The 17,832-nt window shown below is 49.6% G+C and overlaps 1 protein-coding gene across 2 annotated transcripts; it reads left to right on the top strand.

The window, feature by feature from the left end:
- Positions 1–5,646: 5,646 nt before the first annotated feature.
- Positions 5,647–17,477, top strand: INKA2 (inka box actin regulator 2). 2 transcript variants are annotated; one of them, XM_064636061.1, is made up of 2 exons: positions 5,647–5,766; positions 15,593–17,477. In XM_064636061.1, exons 1-2 carry the CDS (start codon positions 5,731–5,733, stop codon positions 16,547–16,549), a joined length of 993 nt encoding a protein of 330 aa, XP_064492131.1. In that variant the 5' UTR covers positions 5,647–5,730; the 3' UTR covers positions 16,550–17,477. The 2 variants fall into 2 exon arrangements, with proteins under 2 accessions (XP_064492131.1, XP_064492132.1); XM_064636062.1 differs by lacking the exon at positions 5,647–5,766 and adding an exon at positions 11,371–15,017.
- The last annotated feature ends 355 nt before the right edge of the window (positions 17,478–17,832 follow it).

The following is a 17,832-nucleotide window of genomic DNA, read 5'->3' as shown; positions in this document are numbered from 1 at the left end:
CTCCCCCGAGGTTTCCTGCACGTTGCAGCACAACCGAGGTGATTTAGAGACAGCCACTACTCTCAGCAGTGCATTAATGAGACATTCAGACACTTCACCTTCATTCAGAAAGATGCTGCTGTTTGTAGTTCTTTAATTTCCCTTCAGATGTTCAGTTCGGACAGATTCCAAACTGTCTCACTGTCTGTGTGCTGAGACACCCTTTGACACCACGACTGACAGATTTATTGTCCCTCTCCCTTTGGTTTTGGCCCTGGCTGAGGGGGCTGTGTCAGATTTAGGTCAGGCTCCTGCAGCTGTATCAGTTGATCTCATGAAAGGTTTTGTTTTAACCCTTATTCCCGTAGCAGAGCTTAACTGCTACTGCTCCTAACTTTGTTGTAAGCTCTCTGTAAGTTGTGTGCTCTGCCATGAGTCACTGTATAAATAGCAATCCTCACCCTTCAGGCCTTGTTTTACCTCAGTGACTCTCAAATACTGAATTCCCCTTGTCGAGGTTGACATGTCAGCCCAGCCAAGAGGAATCTGCAGTTTTGCCATGACATTGCTTTGCTTTCGCCTGCAGTAAGATCCAAAGGGAATATTCCTGCTCAGAGCAGCCTTTGGAAATCTTGACATTTAATCTGAATACTCTGCAGGCAGATCCTGGGAAAGGATTTAGGTTAGTAAGAGAAGCAGATGAGACATCCTTCAGAGATGGAGTATGACAAAAATAACAGGTTCTTATGAAGGGATATAAACTCTCTAGCTCGGGGTCATAGAAAACCTCAAGGTTTTGGGACCTAGAAAAGTCTTGCTAGGGAAAACTCTTCCTCTCATACACACTGAGAGCATGTTTCATTCCTCCAAAGCAGTGCTCACCACCTTTTCCTCCCCGTTACAAAGTGCACATCACATATTTGATTTTAATTCCATCCCAGACTCATTTTTCTCCAAATCTGGATATCAGTTTTGGATAAATGATGTTCTAAGACACTCGTGAGGTGATGCTGCTGATACTCAAGGTCAGGGTCTCACTATCTCAGACTATTTCAGGTTAACACCTGCAACACCTGGACTTAAGACCAGTACTAAGCAACCCCCCCAGATTTATCCATCTCTTCCTTTTGTTCTGAACTTACTGTTCATTTACAACAGTTAAATTCTTCTTGTAACTCCCTGAAAGAGCGAGATAAACTGCTCATGGAGAATTTGTATCAGCTTCCAGAGCTGTCAGCTTGTGTCTATATTTAAGAAGAAAATCATTATAGATTTGAACATTGCTACTGCAAACAGGCACTGGCCTTGTCTTATTCCTTTACCTTCAAAGGATTTGTCTTTCAGATCTGCCAAGGCCTGGAATTATTCCGAGCAAATCTCGGTTTACATAATATTTATGGAATACTTTTAAACTGAGATAATCTCATCCTCCTCTCCCAGATGTGTTCGGATTAAGACAGGGAAGTTTGTCTCCTCTCTGCAGCACGTGTGAGTCACTCTTTGGAGTGTGGGATGTATTTGTGTTTACACTGCCATGGAAACTCTGTTTGTTCCCTGTACAGTAAAGCCCAGTACAGTGAAAGGGCCATTGATACCAGCAGAGACAGTGACTGCATATTCCCCACCAAAAATTGACTCCAGGCACCCTCCACATTCATTTTCCCTTTGGAAAAAAAAAAGAAAAAAGCTGGATGGCAAGTTATCAACAAGTAGCAAGTCTTTGGAGCAGCAGAATCCTCTTTGTTGCTTTAGTAACTGGCCCAGTCTTGGATTTTTCCCAGCAAGTCTGGTGCATGGAGTTGTCAAAAATAATGATGATGATGATGGGGTCTTACATCCATCTAAGGCTCATTTCCGTGCCCTCCTGCAGAATGGGTTTGGTTCCTTGTCAGAAGGATCAAGGAGAATTCCAAAGATTTCAGGTGCAATCTGAATTACACAGGGGGGTCAGCACAGGCACACGCAGGGATGCAGCTGCAGATAAAAGAAAGCAGAACCCAGGGATCAGGGCAGAGCAGCTATTTCTGTGAGAAAGGCCAATATTTCACTCCTGTTGTTTTCCTCCAGATAAATAAACATCATCCCATTTTAATCTTGGATCCCAAGATTTTTTTTCAGCTCCCATGAACAGGATGTAGGTCACGAAAACGCAGCGAGCCGAGATCAAATCCAACAGTTCCTTACCACAAACCAGCACAAGGAGTTTCCCTGGTACTCACTCCTGGCACTCCAGTGCAAGCAGAGGAATGTCAGGAGCTGGAATTTCACTGGAGCAGAGTTAAAAGTTTTAATTCTGGGGACAGGGCAGAGCGAGGCAGGGACACCTCAGGAACTTTAAAGGCCACAAGTGCAGAGACCACACGCACTAAATCAGGCTTGATGGAAGAAACACTCACATTTTCAGGGGGATTTTATCTCTTTATGCACAAACATAAAACCAGAATTGAAGTTTTGACATTATATCCTTACCTAGCTTGGCTGGATGTTTCTGCCCCAGCGGGTTTAAACAAAGATGGATGCAATTCAGGTCAGGCTGCAGCTGAAGTGGGAAGGAATTTTCTGAAAGGTTTGTCGTCAGCGCGCAAGAAAGTCGAAAGGAGGGAAAAATTCAGGGCTAATCACGCTTGTTAGTTCAGCAAAGAACAGTCACGTGGGAGCCTGGAGAAACCAGATCAATGAACTGAAAGACAACAAATGAGAAGAGCCCTCAGCTGTGAAGGGATGGATGTTCCCTCACTCGGGAAGGAACGAGGCAGTTCACAGAAGTGGAATACTCCACTCCGAAGGAGTAGTCTAATTTTTGCCCAAGGATCTCAGTTTTTCATTTTATCCCGAAATAAACCACGCAGCTTTCTCCTCGAGGGCTGTTTTATTCTCAGCTCCGTATTTTCTTGGAGATCTGATTTTCCACTGCACTGCACCATCTGCTCATGGTTTGCACCACGACAGAGCGGAAGGAGAGCAGGGCCTGGCATGAGGTGTCGGTGCTGCTTTGAACCAGTTGTCTACACGCAAGAGAAAAATGTTGCTTAGTAAGGAGATCCTACGGAGAAAATATCTCAGATTTTTCTCTCCTCTTGCAAGTTCCCAGGAGTTTGGAGCACATGAATATTCCGGTCTTTCCTTTCTTCTGTGCTCATGAACTCCTTTATCAGTCTCCCGGGACAGGAGCAGCCCCGGGGTCTGGAAAATGGATCAAAAAGATGTCCTTAACAGAAGCCAAAGAGCCTAAAAGCTCTTCCTGTTCATCTGCCAGCAGATCACAGAGTTTGGTGTCTTGCAAGTGGCACAGGAGGTTTTTTGGAACACTTGCCATGGCCTCCTGAACACTTGATGTGCTGGAAAATACAATATGGATTAACTTAGATCTGATGCTTCCAATAACCACGTGCATTGTTTGTATCTCTTCTGTGCTGGAATAGTCAAAGTGCTGTGAAAAGCATCAGTTAAAACAAACTCAGGGATGATAGGGTTTAAAAAAATACATGGTATTGTAAAGAAAACCTTGCAGGGAGCATCCTGTGCTTGGGATAATCCCTGCTCTGAGTCCATGGAGTTTTTCAAGGTGCCAGAGCCATAGAGCTCATCAGCAGTGTGGTAACCCCAGAAGAGAATCATGGAATCACAGAATGAATCCCAGAATCATTTGGCTTGGAAGGGACTTCAAAGCTCATCCCATTCCACCCCCTGCCATGGGCAGGGACACCTTCCACTAGCCCAGGTTGCTCCAAGCCTTGTCCAGTCTGGCCTGGAACACATCCAGGAATGGAGAGTCCACAACCTCATGATTGTCACTGACATTGAAGTCTCTGTGCTGGTAAACGTCAAGAGAAAATGCAGTTTTGTTTCAGCTTTGCTGCTGTGCCACAGGGAAGAAATCGTGTCTAAATGTTACTTGATAGAACTGAGATAAGAAAAGAAACCATAAAAACATAGTTCTAGTAGAAAATAAAGGTCCCAAGCCACCCAGGCAACACAGAAACCTGGATGCTGAGACTGGGGCTCTTCTTGTACACGGATCCTTGTCTGGGACACTGGGACAGGCAAGGGAAGGTGGAGTGCTGGAGGCAGGAATTTCAGCTCCTGTTCTCCACATGGTGCCATCTCTCTGATTTTTTACCCCTGCCTGGCTGTTCAACCTGCCATATGCTTGGGTAGGCTGGGGACATCCACACCCCACCCTGGCCCGTGGGGAACAACCAGCTGGCCAGCAAATCCTGCCAGATCTCAGGGAAAAAATCATAACTGGGCTAGTTGGCTTAGGCTTTAAAAAAGACTCAAAACTGGCGAGTATCCTGATTGCATCATGACATACCTCGTTGGAAGTGATTGACTTTTCAATAAGGTCACTTTTTAAACACATTAATATGTTTACTGCCCAACGTTCTGCAGAGCCTCAAAGACAGATGCTGTTTTCATGCTTAAGAGATGGGAAATGGGAACCCTGAAACGAGTAAACAGGCAAGAAATTTTGGCCCATAATGAAAGAGATGCTGGAAGGATCAATAAATGTTAACTCTGGAGTGTTTCCCAAACATACGTGAAAGGGCAGATCACAGATTTCTTATTTAAATTGGATGTTGACACAAAGGTCAGCTTTCAAAAACACCGAGGTTGATTTCTACAAACAAACAGGGAAACTAACAAAATCCTATTACCATCTATGAAAAAAAGGTTTTCTTTCAAAAAATAAAGACCTGGAAAGCAAAAATTGTAGCCAGTCTTTGACAAATTTATGGGGAAAAGCAAGTAATTATGTTTTTAATCCCAAAGTTCAAAACACAAAGTAGTATTCTTCTTCCTGTCAGGTTCTTTAGCATTGGAGAGATTCAGATAAACCTTGTTAAATTATTGCAGGGGACTCAGCACTTATCAGCTAAACACCACATTTGGCATATAAACTGAGAATAATACTTATATATTTGTGAGAAACCCGGAAAAATTCAAACCCTTTCAAATTCAATGCAGTTGTAATGATGATCCAAGAGTGTTTGTGCCTTTTCCGGGCTCGCCTGTCCATCTGTTTGATGTCCTGTGGTGACAAGCAGCATCAGAGGTTGTTGATCTGAGGTAAAAAAAAAAATCCTGGTCTTAGAGGAGCAGCGACAACATCCCTCACATCCAGTTTTCCAGTGGCTCCCGCCGTCCGCTTGGAAAACACAGGGAGGGGAGGGGGAAAAAACCGTTCTGAAAATAACCCCCCACGCTAAAGGATTTTCAACACCTGTTTTCTCGCAGCTCTGCGAACACGCGGCTGTCCCTGCCTGACAAAGGGCACTGGGATAACGGGCACGGTCATGTGCGAGGTGCCGCTGCCACCTTCCCACGGGACCTGTCACAGGGCGAGCAGCCCCGGCCCCGCGGCGAGGACAGAACGGGGACACCGCAACCGGGTGGCTTTGCAATTTCTCGTGATTAAAGCCATGTAGGTTAATCCGCGCTTTTGGCCGGGGTGGTCCTTCCCCGCGCAGCGCTGCGCGGAACCCACCCACACCCACACACATAACACCCCAAACTAAACCCACCCAAACTTTGGGAGGAGGGAGCGGGGCGCTGGGCTGGCTCTGGAGGAGCCTCTCGCCGCCTCCCCCCCTCCCTTTCCCCCCCGGTGCTGCGGGCTCCGGAGCCGGGCGGGGGGATGATGCGGCCGCTCCGGCAGCACCCGCGGCCCCGCGCTCTGCCACCGCCCCCCGGGGCCGCCCCCCGCACGGCCCCCTCCCCGCCCGCGCCCCGGCCGCGCCGAGCCGGGCCATGGAGCAGCACCTGCGGCGCCTGCGGCAGGAGCTGGTAAGGGAAGGGAAGGAAAAGGGACGCGAAGGAAAGGAAACGGGGTGGTGGGTGCCCGGGGCGCCGCGCCCGGGGGGCGTCCTGCGGGGAGAGAGGGGTCGGCACTTGGTGGGCAGCGGCACCGGTGGGGGCCGGGGGTCCTATGGCTGTGAGCGGGGAGGCAGCTCCTGTTCAGGGGTCCTGCTGTTCCTATGGCTGTGAGCGGGCAGGCAGGTCCTGCTCAGGGTTTGGGGGTCCTGCTGTTCCCATTGCTGTGAGTGGGCAGGCAGCTCCTGTTCAGGGTTTGGGGGTCCTACTGTTCCTATGGCTGTGAGCGGGCAGGCAGCTCCTGCTCAGGGTTTGGGGGTCCTGCTGTTCCCATGGCTGTGAGCGGGGAGGCAGGTCCTGCTCGGGGGTCGGGGGTCCTGCTGTTCCTATGGCTGTGAGCGGGCAGGCAGGTCCTGCTCGGGGGTCGGGGGTCCTGCTGCTGGTCCCGGCCAGGGGGTCCTGCTGCTCCCGTTGCTGTGAGCGGGGAGGCAGGTCCCGGTCATGGGTCGGGGGTCCAGATGTTGGTCCGGGCCAGGGGTTGGGGGTCCCGGTTCTGGTCCCGCCCGGGTGTTGGGGATCCCGACCGGGGGTTGGGGGTCCCGGCTCTCCCATTGCTTTGAGCCGGGAGGCAGCGCCAGCTGCTCGGGGCTCCGTCCGTCTGTCCGTCTGTCGGAGAGAAACCGCGCCCGGGGGCGTGCGGGGGCTTTAGGGACAAGCCGCCAGCACAGGTCAGAAATCAGAGAAACACCCACAGAGATCTCCGCTAAGAATAAGTTTATAGGGATAAAAGGGATGTAAAGGGAGAGAGCGCTCTGCGCTCCCGATACTCTCGGAAAATACTTCTTTAATAGGGAAGCCTTTGTGAGGAATCAGCGCTGTTTTCGCCCTCCTCCCGCTCCTGCTCAGGAGGTAACCCCGCTCCCCCGACTTGCTGAGGCTTGTCCACAAGCCCGAAGGGATTGTTGGTGCACTGGGGCTCGCTGGGGGTGGGTTGGTAGGAAGAGCTGATACTTCCCGAAATAGGGCTCCCAGCGGGTCTGGCTCGCAGCCGTGCGCTGCCCTGATAAATAGATAATGAGAACAAAAGGGGAAGACAAGGCAGAGCAAAAAGCGGGTGGGTGAAGTTTCTGAATGCACAAAAGCTCCCGGGTTGGGCTGGAAAGGATGTTGCACTGGGCTGGTGGTTGTGCTCCCTGGAGTTGTGTGCGGTGCTGCTGTCACGCCTGGGTTGCAGGAAGCATTCCCTGGGTGACAACACCATTCGAGGCCATACAGAGCCAGGCAGAGTTCCAGTTGTGCCCGGGGCAGGACCAGGGCTGGAGAGCCCTGTGCTCCTCCAGCTCTTGTGAAACATGGGCTGGGGCAGTGGCCTTTTACTCTGAATAAATGTGGCAGCAGTGACATTTAACCTGCTGGCGTTCCCAGTGTTTCCCCAGCAAACACAGGAGCTGGAAGACAAACTAAAACAAAGGAAAATGAGAGTCACTGGTGTGCTGTGAGCTGGGTGTGATGAATGAAATGCAAACTGCAGACCAGGACGTGTACAGGGCACTCTGGGAGGTCTTTAAAATCTGAGTTGGAAGGTGAGATGGGTGAAAGGAGTAACTTCCAAAAGAGCATCCTAAGAATCCTAAATCAATGTTTTGTCTTCTAAACAAATGAGTTCTGTTAGCTGATCAATTTTTTTTTTAGAAAAGCCCAGACATTGCACCTTTATGTGAGTCTAAAACATGCCTGTTTTGTAGTGCATAACTTCTGAAAAGTCAGTATATTCAAAGGGGAGGCAAATCCCTCACACTTAATGTGAAAACCAAAAAAAACCAACTTAAAATTAGAAAATTCTGGGTTTGTTCACACCCTTGCTATAATGCAGTAATAGACTTCTTTTCAATTCTAAAAGTGCAACAATTTTTATTACATTAATAAACCAAGACTTAGCCTGGCATAATTTTAGGTGAATGATTGACTTAAAAAACTGGGAAGGGACAGTTGTCACCTTGGCTGAAAGCAGCCTGGATCTTCATTCATTTGATTTTCACTAGTCCCATTCTTTCTCCCTCCACTGCCCAGTTTTTGTTATTCAGACTTAAAAACTTCCTTTAACACAAGTTCTCAGGGTGTCAGAGTGCAGTTGTGAGCAGGGGTGTGCTCACAATTCCAGCTCACCCCTGGAATCACTTCCCTCCCCTTCCCCTGCAACTTGAGGGAGCTGCAGGTTGCATTTAATGAAGGTTGGAGCCAACTGTATTAATTAAACCCACCATAAATGGTATCCTGAGCAATAACAGCTTTTAAACATCAATACTGTCATGATAGCCTGGAATTAAAATAGATTAATGTTTCTTTAAAGAGCAGCACGAGGGACAGCTGGGCCCATCTGCCCCGATGGGGAGTGGGAACTGAGCTCCTGATCCTGCTGCTTTGCCACTTTCTTCATTGCTGGGCAGGTCATGCCTTACACACTAAATGCACCATAACCAGGAGTCACAGGGCAGGAATGGTGGGAATGGCTGGGCCAGATGGACACAATGAGCCACCTCTCCTGGAGTCAGTGGGAATCCAGCTCCAGGGCATCCCTGTGGATTTAGGAACACAGTGGTTTGTGTTGTGTCTCGGGAGCAGCTCCGTCAGGCAGGGAAGTTGGGCAGAAATTCCCACTTTGAGGAAGCAGGTTTCGGTGTCCCATGGCAAACGAGGCCATCCTGTTCCCAGGATCAGTTTGTCCCAGTGCAAACAGCCTCTGCTTTGGTCAGCCAAGACTTTGGGCTGGTTTTGAGGAGGGGATTTTCTCAAAAAGCAGAGGACGTTGGCACAGCTCCCAGTTCCCAAGGAAGGGTTATCTTCCAGTGCAACTCAATCTCCCACCAGTGTGAGATTCGAGGATTCCAGCTCTGGTTTTGCTTTCTCTTGCTTTGTTTATTAAAAACATATTTAAATAACGGTGTGCTCGGCCTGGGCTGCTGCTGTGCCCCCACATCTCACCTGAGCACTGAGGCCACACCGTGCTGTGCCAGAGAAGTCCCGGATGAGCCTGGCCCAGGTGTGCTTACCCTGCTCTTCCCATCTCCTGGGGGAAAGCTCTGCCAGGGCTCCCAGGGATGGATCTGCCCCATTTCAGTCAATGGGAGAGAGATCTGCTATTCCAGCCCCGAGTTTTCCATTGTAAGCTGATAGTTTCTGGCATGTGTGGTGTCCCTTTGATTGGAATTCATTCAGAAGCTTCCACATGCAAATGCTTCAGAGCCAGGAGAGCCTCAGCTGACACAGCCATTCATCCCAGCCCGTGCTGGGATCAGGGGCTGGGATCCTCATCCCAGGCTGACACAGGCCCATGGAGCTGTTTTTGACAAGCTCTGCCAGCTCTCTGCACCTCATCCCTGTGTGCAGAAAATCCATCAGACCTTGTTCTCCCCTGGGAAGCCCCTGGAGATTTCTGGACACATTGTGGCTCGTGAGAATAAGCAGTGCTGGCTTGTAGGTCTGGTGTGGAATAAGCTGTGCTTCTCCACTCCTGGCATCTGCCCTTCCTGTGGCAGTCACGAAATGTGCCACAGAGCTTGTGAATCTTCCATTCATGCCATTAATCTCGATGCTAAAAGCCCTTTTGGACTCTGGAAGCACCATCCTGAGGCCCAGCAGAATTGTGTCTGCTCTGCACGCCGTTATCTCAGCTGAGAGATCAGATTTAACAAGAATTGTCTTGCTGAGGGATTAGCAGAGAGGAATTTCATTTCCCTGCCTCGCTCTGCATTACCTCCCTGCACTCTCTGACATGGGGATTGCTTGCATTTCTGGGGAGCAACATCAGCACACACCCCGTGGGATGAGGGTTCGGGACTCATCTGCAGCAAGAATAAATCCCTTCTTTTCCGTGGGGACTGGTGAGTCCGTGGGGCAGATTTATCTGTGGCTGTAACAGGCAAGGGGTCACAGTCACATGAGCTGTGGTTGTAACTTTACTTTGCATGTTTTTCTAGAGGAATCCAGCATATTTCTGGGTTTTTCCGTTGCTTTTTTTCTAGGAGGAAAAGTATTAAAGCAGCTATTTAAAACAACCAGTCTGACTTCAACTTCTGAGTGTTCTCCCTGCACATTTGTCATAAATGCATCGAATTACTGAGTTTGATAGAGTCTGACTCCTTCCTTACATTAATTTATGTCCTGGTAGACAATGTTTCTTGCTATGAATATCCTGCAGGAATAGAACATTTGGTCCGAGAGAGAAATACAGCCAATTATTTTTACTCTTTCTCTCACACTGGGCCCTATTCTGGTAACTGTGTCATGCTCTGAGAGGATCTGCTGTGTTTTCATTTACTGCTCCTTCTGAAGGGGCAGCTCCTCTGGTTTGCCAGGTGTGTGAGGCACAAATAACAGACCTCAGGGTCCCAACTCCAGCAGGTGGGAACAGGCAGCTCCATTTGTGTCTCTGCTGATAAAATGGCCCCTTTAAAGGTGACTTTATCCCCCACTGCTGGAGGCTCCATCAGAAACTTGGGTGGTTATGGCAGGATCTCGTTCCTTGGTGTTCCTTAAGGGAAGGTGCAAGGGAGTGACTTGACAGCAGATGTCCTGCCACATAGAACTGGGGAGAAAAAGCAGTCACAGGCTTTGTCTGCTTGGTTATTTCCAGAGAAGACTCCTGAAGGTGATGATGGATTTTTTTTAGACTCCCAGCTTCGTGTGTTCAGGAATTTAAAGACCAGATCCCCGGGGAAGCAGCCCTGGGGTGAAAACCAGCACTTTTAGCCATCATCTTCAATGGTCAGTCCATCCATCGAGGTTTTGATCTCTGTTATCTGTGAGTAAAAATCTGAAGGAGTCTCTTGGAGCTCTTTTTGGTCCATTTATTTCCTGCTTGTAGAGAATTGATTTTTCTAATTTGCCTTTAAACGTAGCAAGTGTTATTGGGAAGCCCAGAACAATATCATCCCAGTGGGAAGGAAGGCCATTGAGTGAGGAAGGTGGTTAATGGAGTGCTGTGAACCACGTCTTTCATGGGTAACATCTGGTTTGGATCTATTTAAACTCTGGTGGGGGGGAGTGTTTGGTACAGTTTCAGCATCCTTCCTCTTTCAGATATTGTGAGCTCACAGTTCACATCCTCATTTACACCTACAGTACTCTGGAAAGACAAGAGGGAAAAAAGAGACTTTTAAAAGTATTGTGGCAAAGTGCAAGGACTAAAAGAACAGCAAGAGAAGGAAAAGAAAGGTGGGATGTGGAGCTGGAGAGAAGCTCTCTGGGAGCTGTGCAGCAGGGGTTATGCCCAGCCACAACTGCAGGCTTGTTGAAGATTAATCCAGTTAGTGACCCAGAGGAAAACACAGAAACAATATGGTCAGCTCAGCAGTTCTAAAATAATTTTGGTCTCTATTATGTCACCCCCTTTAAATACCAATTGTTTGTCGCTGGCTCTGCTGCCCATCAGAACTATTATTGAGAACTATTTGCCATTTGCTCTTTCCTGTCCTCTTAGCAATAACTTCCTCTCTTTGCAGCTCTTTTCCCCAAGAGCTGGACATCTGTCTTCCTCCTCGTGGTGACAAACACCACTCAGGGCTCTTCTTCCCAGCTCTCTGTGCTCAGCTGAAGGCTGAGGGGGGTTGTTGGGATTTTCCTTTCCTCCCATCAGCATCACAAAGCTGCAGATGTGTGGATGGGCTGGGAATACAGACAGCTGTGGCTCAAGGGGATTGATGGGAACTGGACTCTGAGAGCTCAGCGAAGGTAGATGGTAATAAAAATAACATCAGTTCCCAAAGTGGGTTAAAAAAGTTATTTATTTACCTGGGAAGTGGGAAGTGACAAGGAAAAATCTCCCTTATTTGCAGGTCTCAGGTATTTGCTGTGTTAATCAGTGGTGGGAGATCACTGACTTACAAACTGGGTAAACCCATTCTGGTTGGACTTCTGGCAATAAGTATTTTGAGGACATAATTGAAAAGGTGGCTTACAAAGCAATTGGTGCCTTGGCTGCTCGGAATGGAACATTTCCAGGGCAAAAAACCTCCATATTTGAACTCTGACAATTTTTTGTTTGCCCCCCTCCTTGTGTTGAATATTCCTCGATGATCATTCACGAGTGGAATTTTGAATTTTGCACTTCAGTTTTCAGTGCTTGGGGTGTCTGTAGTTTAAAAGAGCTTTGCTTCAGGAGGAGCATTTAGCCAGAGCTGCCTTTGCAGGAGGATAGATCCAGGTTTTCTGCTGGAGAAAGGAACCTTTTCCCATCACACACCAAATCCCAGGCACCGAAATGGAACACGCACGTCACCCTCAGCCCTGTGTGTACTTGTCTTGCTCTAAAAGACAGGAGTTGGCTTGTGCAGAATTAGACATAAAATTCTTCTTGCCAGCTTTTAGGGATTGCAAAAGTTTCAGGAATCATGAGATCCAGTTTGAGGCATCTGATTTTTAACTGGTTTGTAGAGATAGATTTGGATATCTGCAAGTTATCATAGTTCTAACAGGGCTTTTCTTGGAAGCAGAGGTGCCAAACCACCACTTATTTTGAAGCACAAAGCCTCAAATTAGACACCAGGAGTCCTTTGAAATGCTGATGAGTTTGTGCACCTCGAGGAGAGACCAGGAGGGACAAGAAGGGAGGATGCTGATGAGCAGGATCTGTGCTGGACCCAAAATTTGGCCGGGAATGCTGCTGCCCCTGCACTCTGCAGCCCAACTGATCCAAGCACAGGTTTGGGATTTGCAGCTCACAAAGAGGCACAAGCCAGAACATCTCCTGCTGCCCGTGGTGGGCAGCTTACATAATGGCACTTGCATAACCCCAGCAAGTTCTGTCAGGGGCTCTCTCCATGCCAAATGAAGGCTCTCTGGGGTTTTGTGTCACATTCACGCTCCGTTTGGAATTGTGCTCCAGTTCATCACAAATTCCAGTTCCTTCTACATGAAGTGTGTGACCAAGAGCCAGTGAGGCTACAAGGCTTGTCCCTTCAGCCTGGACCTCCCATCTCCTTCATCAGTGCATCTGATTTCCAGCCCACTGTGCTGAATTATTTGCAGAATCCTGTTTTCCTTTTGCAGCCCAGATAGTTCAGTTCTGACCCCGTGCCAGGGGGATGGTCCCTGTTCCCTGGGACATCATTCCTTTGCTGGAGAGCTTCAGGGAAGCCACTCTGGTCTTGGTTCTCTGTTCTCACTGAGATCTTCTTGGCAAAGAGGAGAGGGTGGCAGACACTGGAGAAGAAGGTTTTTTTTCCCCTCCAGAATTTTCTTTGCAAGGTGAATACTCTTAATTACCCCAGGATAATTACAGGTGGATGGAATCCAAGCCCTGCAGGCTGTTTGGTCATCACCAGGCAGTGACTTCACTTTGGGCTGGGTTTCCCTCACTCTCCAGGTCTGTAAAAGACTGAGCAGATACCAGATAAAGCAGAGGGGGATTGGTTTGCTTCGTTTTTTTATCTTGCACAACCCAAAATTTCATCAAGCAGAGCTAAAAGCCTCGGGATGTTTAAAAACTCTCGCTGGTGGGGGGGATTCACGTTGCCAGAGGGACCCCGAGGCTGGAGGGCAGGATTCATCCCACCCAAAGCAGGTCACTGAAACAGGACAAATGAGTCACATCCTGAAAACCCCCTTTTCCTCCCTCCCCTGCTCTGAGGGGGCAGCTCAGCCTGGGCATCAGGGGGGGAAGTGTCCAAATCTCAGTCACTTCCAGGAAAGGCTTTTCACGGCTGAAACTGTCTCCAGTCCTTTTCCAGCAGCTCTCAGGCTCCCCAGGCTGGTGCTGGCACCAGGTTTGGCAGATCCACCTCCTTTGTTCAGGAAGAAAAGTGCTGGATTCTGGGCTTTTCAGGTCTTTTCTTGTCGGGGGCGACTGGATCTGCCTGCAAAGAGCAATCACAGGAGAGCAATCACGGCGACCGTCGCTCATCCAAACGCTGCCTATGAAATTTTAATGCTTCCTAAAGCCTGGCTGAGGAATTGTGAGGATCCCACCCATCACGGGGGGGGAGTTAATTGAATCAATGAGGTGAACAAGAGCCGCCCAGCAGATGCCAGGGGGTTTGATCAGCCCAGTCATTACGGCAGGACCCTCGTCACTCCCCCCGGAGCGATTACAGCCCTGCACCAGCCAGGGGATTTGGTGGGAAGTGGCCAATGAGGGGCCAAGCCGGCTCCAAATCCAGCTTTTTGCAAAGCCCCAGATAAAACAGGCTTCCATTAATAAGGCAAGAAAGGTTAGGACGAGCAGCACTGCAGCCAGTCTGGAGAGGTAAGGTGATAGTTTTGTCGGAGGCTGGTAGAGCACATGGCCCCAGCTTGGTGTGGGGAGCCAGGGTGCAGTCAGGCTGGAAGTGGGACATTATTTGCATGTCTGCAGAAGTAGTTTATTTGCTGATCTTAAAAAATGAGAGAGCTGGAGGCACTCAGTGTAAGCAGGAAGCTAAACACAGATTTTCTGTGTTTTCGTAGCCTGTGTGCTCGTTCTGGCTGATAAATAAGTTTCTTGAGAGCAAAGCTCTGAAAAATCATTGTAACCTGTTTAGCTTTAGGTTCTGGGGTTTGAAATGGAGATTTGTGGTCAGGAACTGCTGAGCAGTTACAGAGCTGGCTTGTTACAGGGGTTCTGATGGCTGCTCTTTCTCTCTGCTCACATCCACATACAGAGATGGAAATGGAGCAAGTGATTGAACTAACTTAGTTAAAATGAAGGAGATGTAGAAAATAAAGCATGAGAATGTAAAGCTGGGCATAAGAATTAAAAAACCTGGGCTTTTCCCACCCTGATCTTGAGATCTGTTGCTGCACAAAAATGGTGCTGAGCCGTTTAAACTCTTTGTGGCAGCGTAGGCTGGAGCTTTCCTAGACAGTGGTAATCTCGTGCAAACCACCTTCCATCGGTGTGACATGGCCTCACCTCCAGCCCTGCTGTGCCCTGCTCTTCCTCCCTTCTCCTGCCCAGTCCCCAGTCCCCCCTCCCTGCTGGAAAACAAAAAAAAATAAGTGGCAGCTGTTGGAAAGTAGAGCCCATTTGTTTTATGGTGCCGCTTTGGGAATATGATCCAGATCCTCCAGGAGAGAGAGAGAAGGCAGCAGAGCGAAAGAGAAGAGGGGGGAGTTGAGAAGCTCTGGAGAATAACTTGCTTATTTTAAGTCTAGTGTAGAAAGTTCAATCTTTTGTGGTGAGGTTCATGGATAAAGCAGAACTGCTGCTAAAGGTCCTAGCCTGGGAATCAAAGAACTCCTAGTTGATTGTAAGTAATTTTAGAGTTTGTTGGTTGTTTTGTATATGAAATTTCCAGTGCAGTGAAATGCCTTTGATTGTCCTCTAGCAAGAGGTGGCTGCAGGGAGGGTGTTCAGACCTGAAGATGTGTTGTGTGGGGTTTATTTTTAGTTTGCTTTAGCACTTCAGGTAAAGGAACAAGGTTTTCCATGGAAGGCACCTCTGTTTGTTATTCTGGCTCCTGGTTTCAGTTGGTGCCAGGGCACAAAAGGCACAAAAGCAGAAGAATATGCTAAAACTGGCGGCAGCCAAAACCCATTCATAGTTCCACACCTTGGGTTTCTGCCAAGCCATTAATGGGAACTCAGACTATTTATTTTTGTTGTCAGGTCAAACAACCCGCTTCTGTCAGCTCCTCTGATTCCTAGAGGGAAACTCCTAGAAAAATCTAAGGAAAATCCAGTGGAATGGATGTAGTACAGGGCAGTGCTTGGAAAATGCAGGCAGTAGGAAGAGGTGGTGGTTCAGAAAGCTGCTCCAAATGTTCTTGCTCTCTCCTGGCTGCTGGGGCTGCTGATCCAACGTGTGCTTCCTTCCCTCCACAGCTCTCCATGAAGGAGGTCGGGGACGGGCTGCACGAGCAGATGAACTGCATGATGGGGGCCCTGCAGGAGCTGAAGCTGCTCCAGGTCCAGACGGCTCTGGAGCAGTTGGACATCTCCGGGAGCCGCAGCCCCGGCTGTGGGGTGGAGCAGCACCGATGCTGCCGGAGCCGGGGAGACCTTCCCAGGGCCTGGCAGGACGAGCCGTCAGTGGAGGGGCACAGCCCCACGTCCTTCCCACATCCAGCGGGGCTGGCCCATCCCACCGCGCTCCTGGAGAGCGACCACCTCGGGGACACCCCCTCCTCCTCCAGCAGCCTCTGTGGGGAGGGTGTTTATGCCCCAACGGGACCTGCCTGTGTGTCCAGCAGAGCCGAGCGCGTCCGCCCCAGGACTCTGGAGTGCAGCATCCAGGGCACGGCCGGGGGGTGGCCGGAATGCCGGGAGTGCCCGGGCTGTGACGACGGCCACGACTGGACGTCCTCCCTGATGTCCCAGAGCAGGAACCGGCAGCCGCTGGTGCTGGGGGACAACATCTTTGCAGACTTGGTTGGGAACTGGTTGGACCTGCCAGAGCTGGAGAAGAAGGGGGAGAAGAGCGAGGCGTCCCTGTCCGTGAGCAGGTCCCAGGAGCTCTGCAGGAAGTTCTCCCTCACGGCCAACATCTTCAAGAAGTTCCTGAGGAGCGTCCGGCCGGACCGAGACAGGCTGCTCAAGGAGAAGCCTTGCTGGCTTCCTCCCGAAGACAAACAGCCCGAGATCTCCAAGAGATCCAAAAAGATGAACAAACTCAAGGGGACATTTTACTTCCCGCTCCACGGGAGCCACCACGGCAAAGCAGAGAGGTGCCCGAAGGCAGAAAGCCACAGCGAGCGCCCCAAAACGGGCACCAAGAAAGTCCACGAGTCCAGAGACTACACCCAGTCTGGGTTTGACATCAACACAGCTGTTTGGGTCTGAGTTTGTCCGTGTTCTCTGCTCTGCCCAGCATTTGTCCCACACCAGAGAGGAGCTGGGAGCCACATTTGTCTCAGTTCTCCACACGGACTGAGATGAGTCCTCTGCAAAACATGCTGAGGGTTTCACTCGCAGATAGAATTTGCTGGACAAGTGCATCTTCAGGGACAAGCCTGAGCAGCAGCTGACACAGAGTTTTGGGGACTGGTGTTTGCAAAAATAATCCGAATCTTTAGCAGCTTTAGGGTGAGTGGTGCCATGGATGACCAGCTCCTGGGCCTAGGCTGGTGACAGCCACTCCAGGCCCATTCCATCATCTCCAGCTAAATGGCTGCAGCACAAAATCCACTGTGTGCATGTGTGTGTGTGTGTGTGTGTGTGTGAGTGTGCAAATATATATATAGTTTTTTAAAACAAAGAAAAATCTATTCCTGCTTGTGTGCACTTGAAACTGGGTTATAAACCAGGCAGCCCAAGCCTTGTACCCGAAGCACTTGTTATTTAAATGGAAAGGAATAAGTTTGAATTTATAAGACTTGAACAGTTGCTGAATGGGAGGTGAAACCCCAACTTGGGGGAGTTTTCCACTTAAACCAGTGTGCTCCCAGCACCTCTCCTTCCCCTGCCAGTTAAACCAGCAGGGCACAAGGCTCCTTGCAGGGGGATTTGTGACCCTGGGGGTGTTGGTGGGGTTTGCCCCTCTCCCCTCCCCTCCCCTCGTCCCCACAGGTTGCACCAGATACAACATTGCAAGAGTTAATTGTTGAGTTTTCACAGGCAAAGTTAAAAAAACTTCGTTTATTGTTGTGTTTCCTGTTGCTGTTGTTGTACAAACCTTGTCTTGACAGAACCAAGTTCTTCAGTGTCCGACTCTCCAAGAGTTTCCAATAAAGTGGAATCAGTTTTGTCTCCAGTGTGGGACACCCTGGGTCCTGCTTCTCTCCTTTTGGGGTTTTCCCCATCGTGGAACCCCACGTGGATCATCTGGGGGGGTTGGCACTGGGAGCCTGTGGTCCGTGTCAGGCTGTTCCCAGCTGGGATCAGGGAGTTTGGGGAGCAGCCAGGAGAGTTTCCATTCAAGGAGAGGTTGTAAATCACAGCAGGGAGAAGGGCTGCAGGCAGAGAGGTCCCTGCCAGGGTGCCAGTGCTGCTCCAGGGGCACATCCCACTGCAGCCCAGGCACAGCCCTGAGAGCCTTCAGGTGACACTTCAACATCCACCTTCCTCCCCCAGCACCTCGAGGGGAAAAACCCTGGGGGAGAAACTGCTGCCAAGGGAAGAGCCTC

Source organism: Pseudopipra pipra, chromosome 25 (genome assembly GCF_036250125.1).
Source record: "Pseudopipra pipra isolate bDixPip1 chromosome 25, bDixPip1.hap1, whole genome shotgun sequence".
NCBI lineage: Eukaryota > Metazoa > Chordata > Aves > Passeriformes > Pipridae > Pseudopipra > Pseudopipra pipra.
The sequence above is the reverse complement of the archived record's forward strand: the minus strand, read 5'-3'. Positions and strand labels throughout refer to the sequence as shown.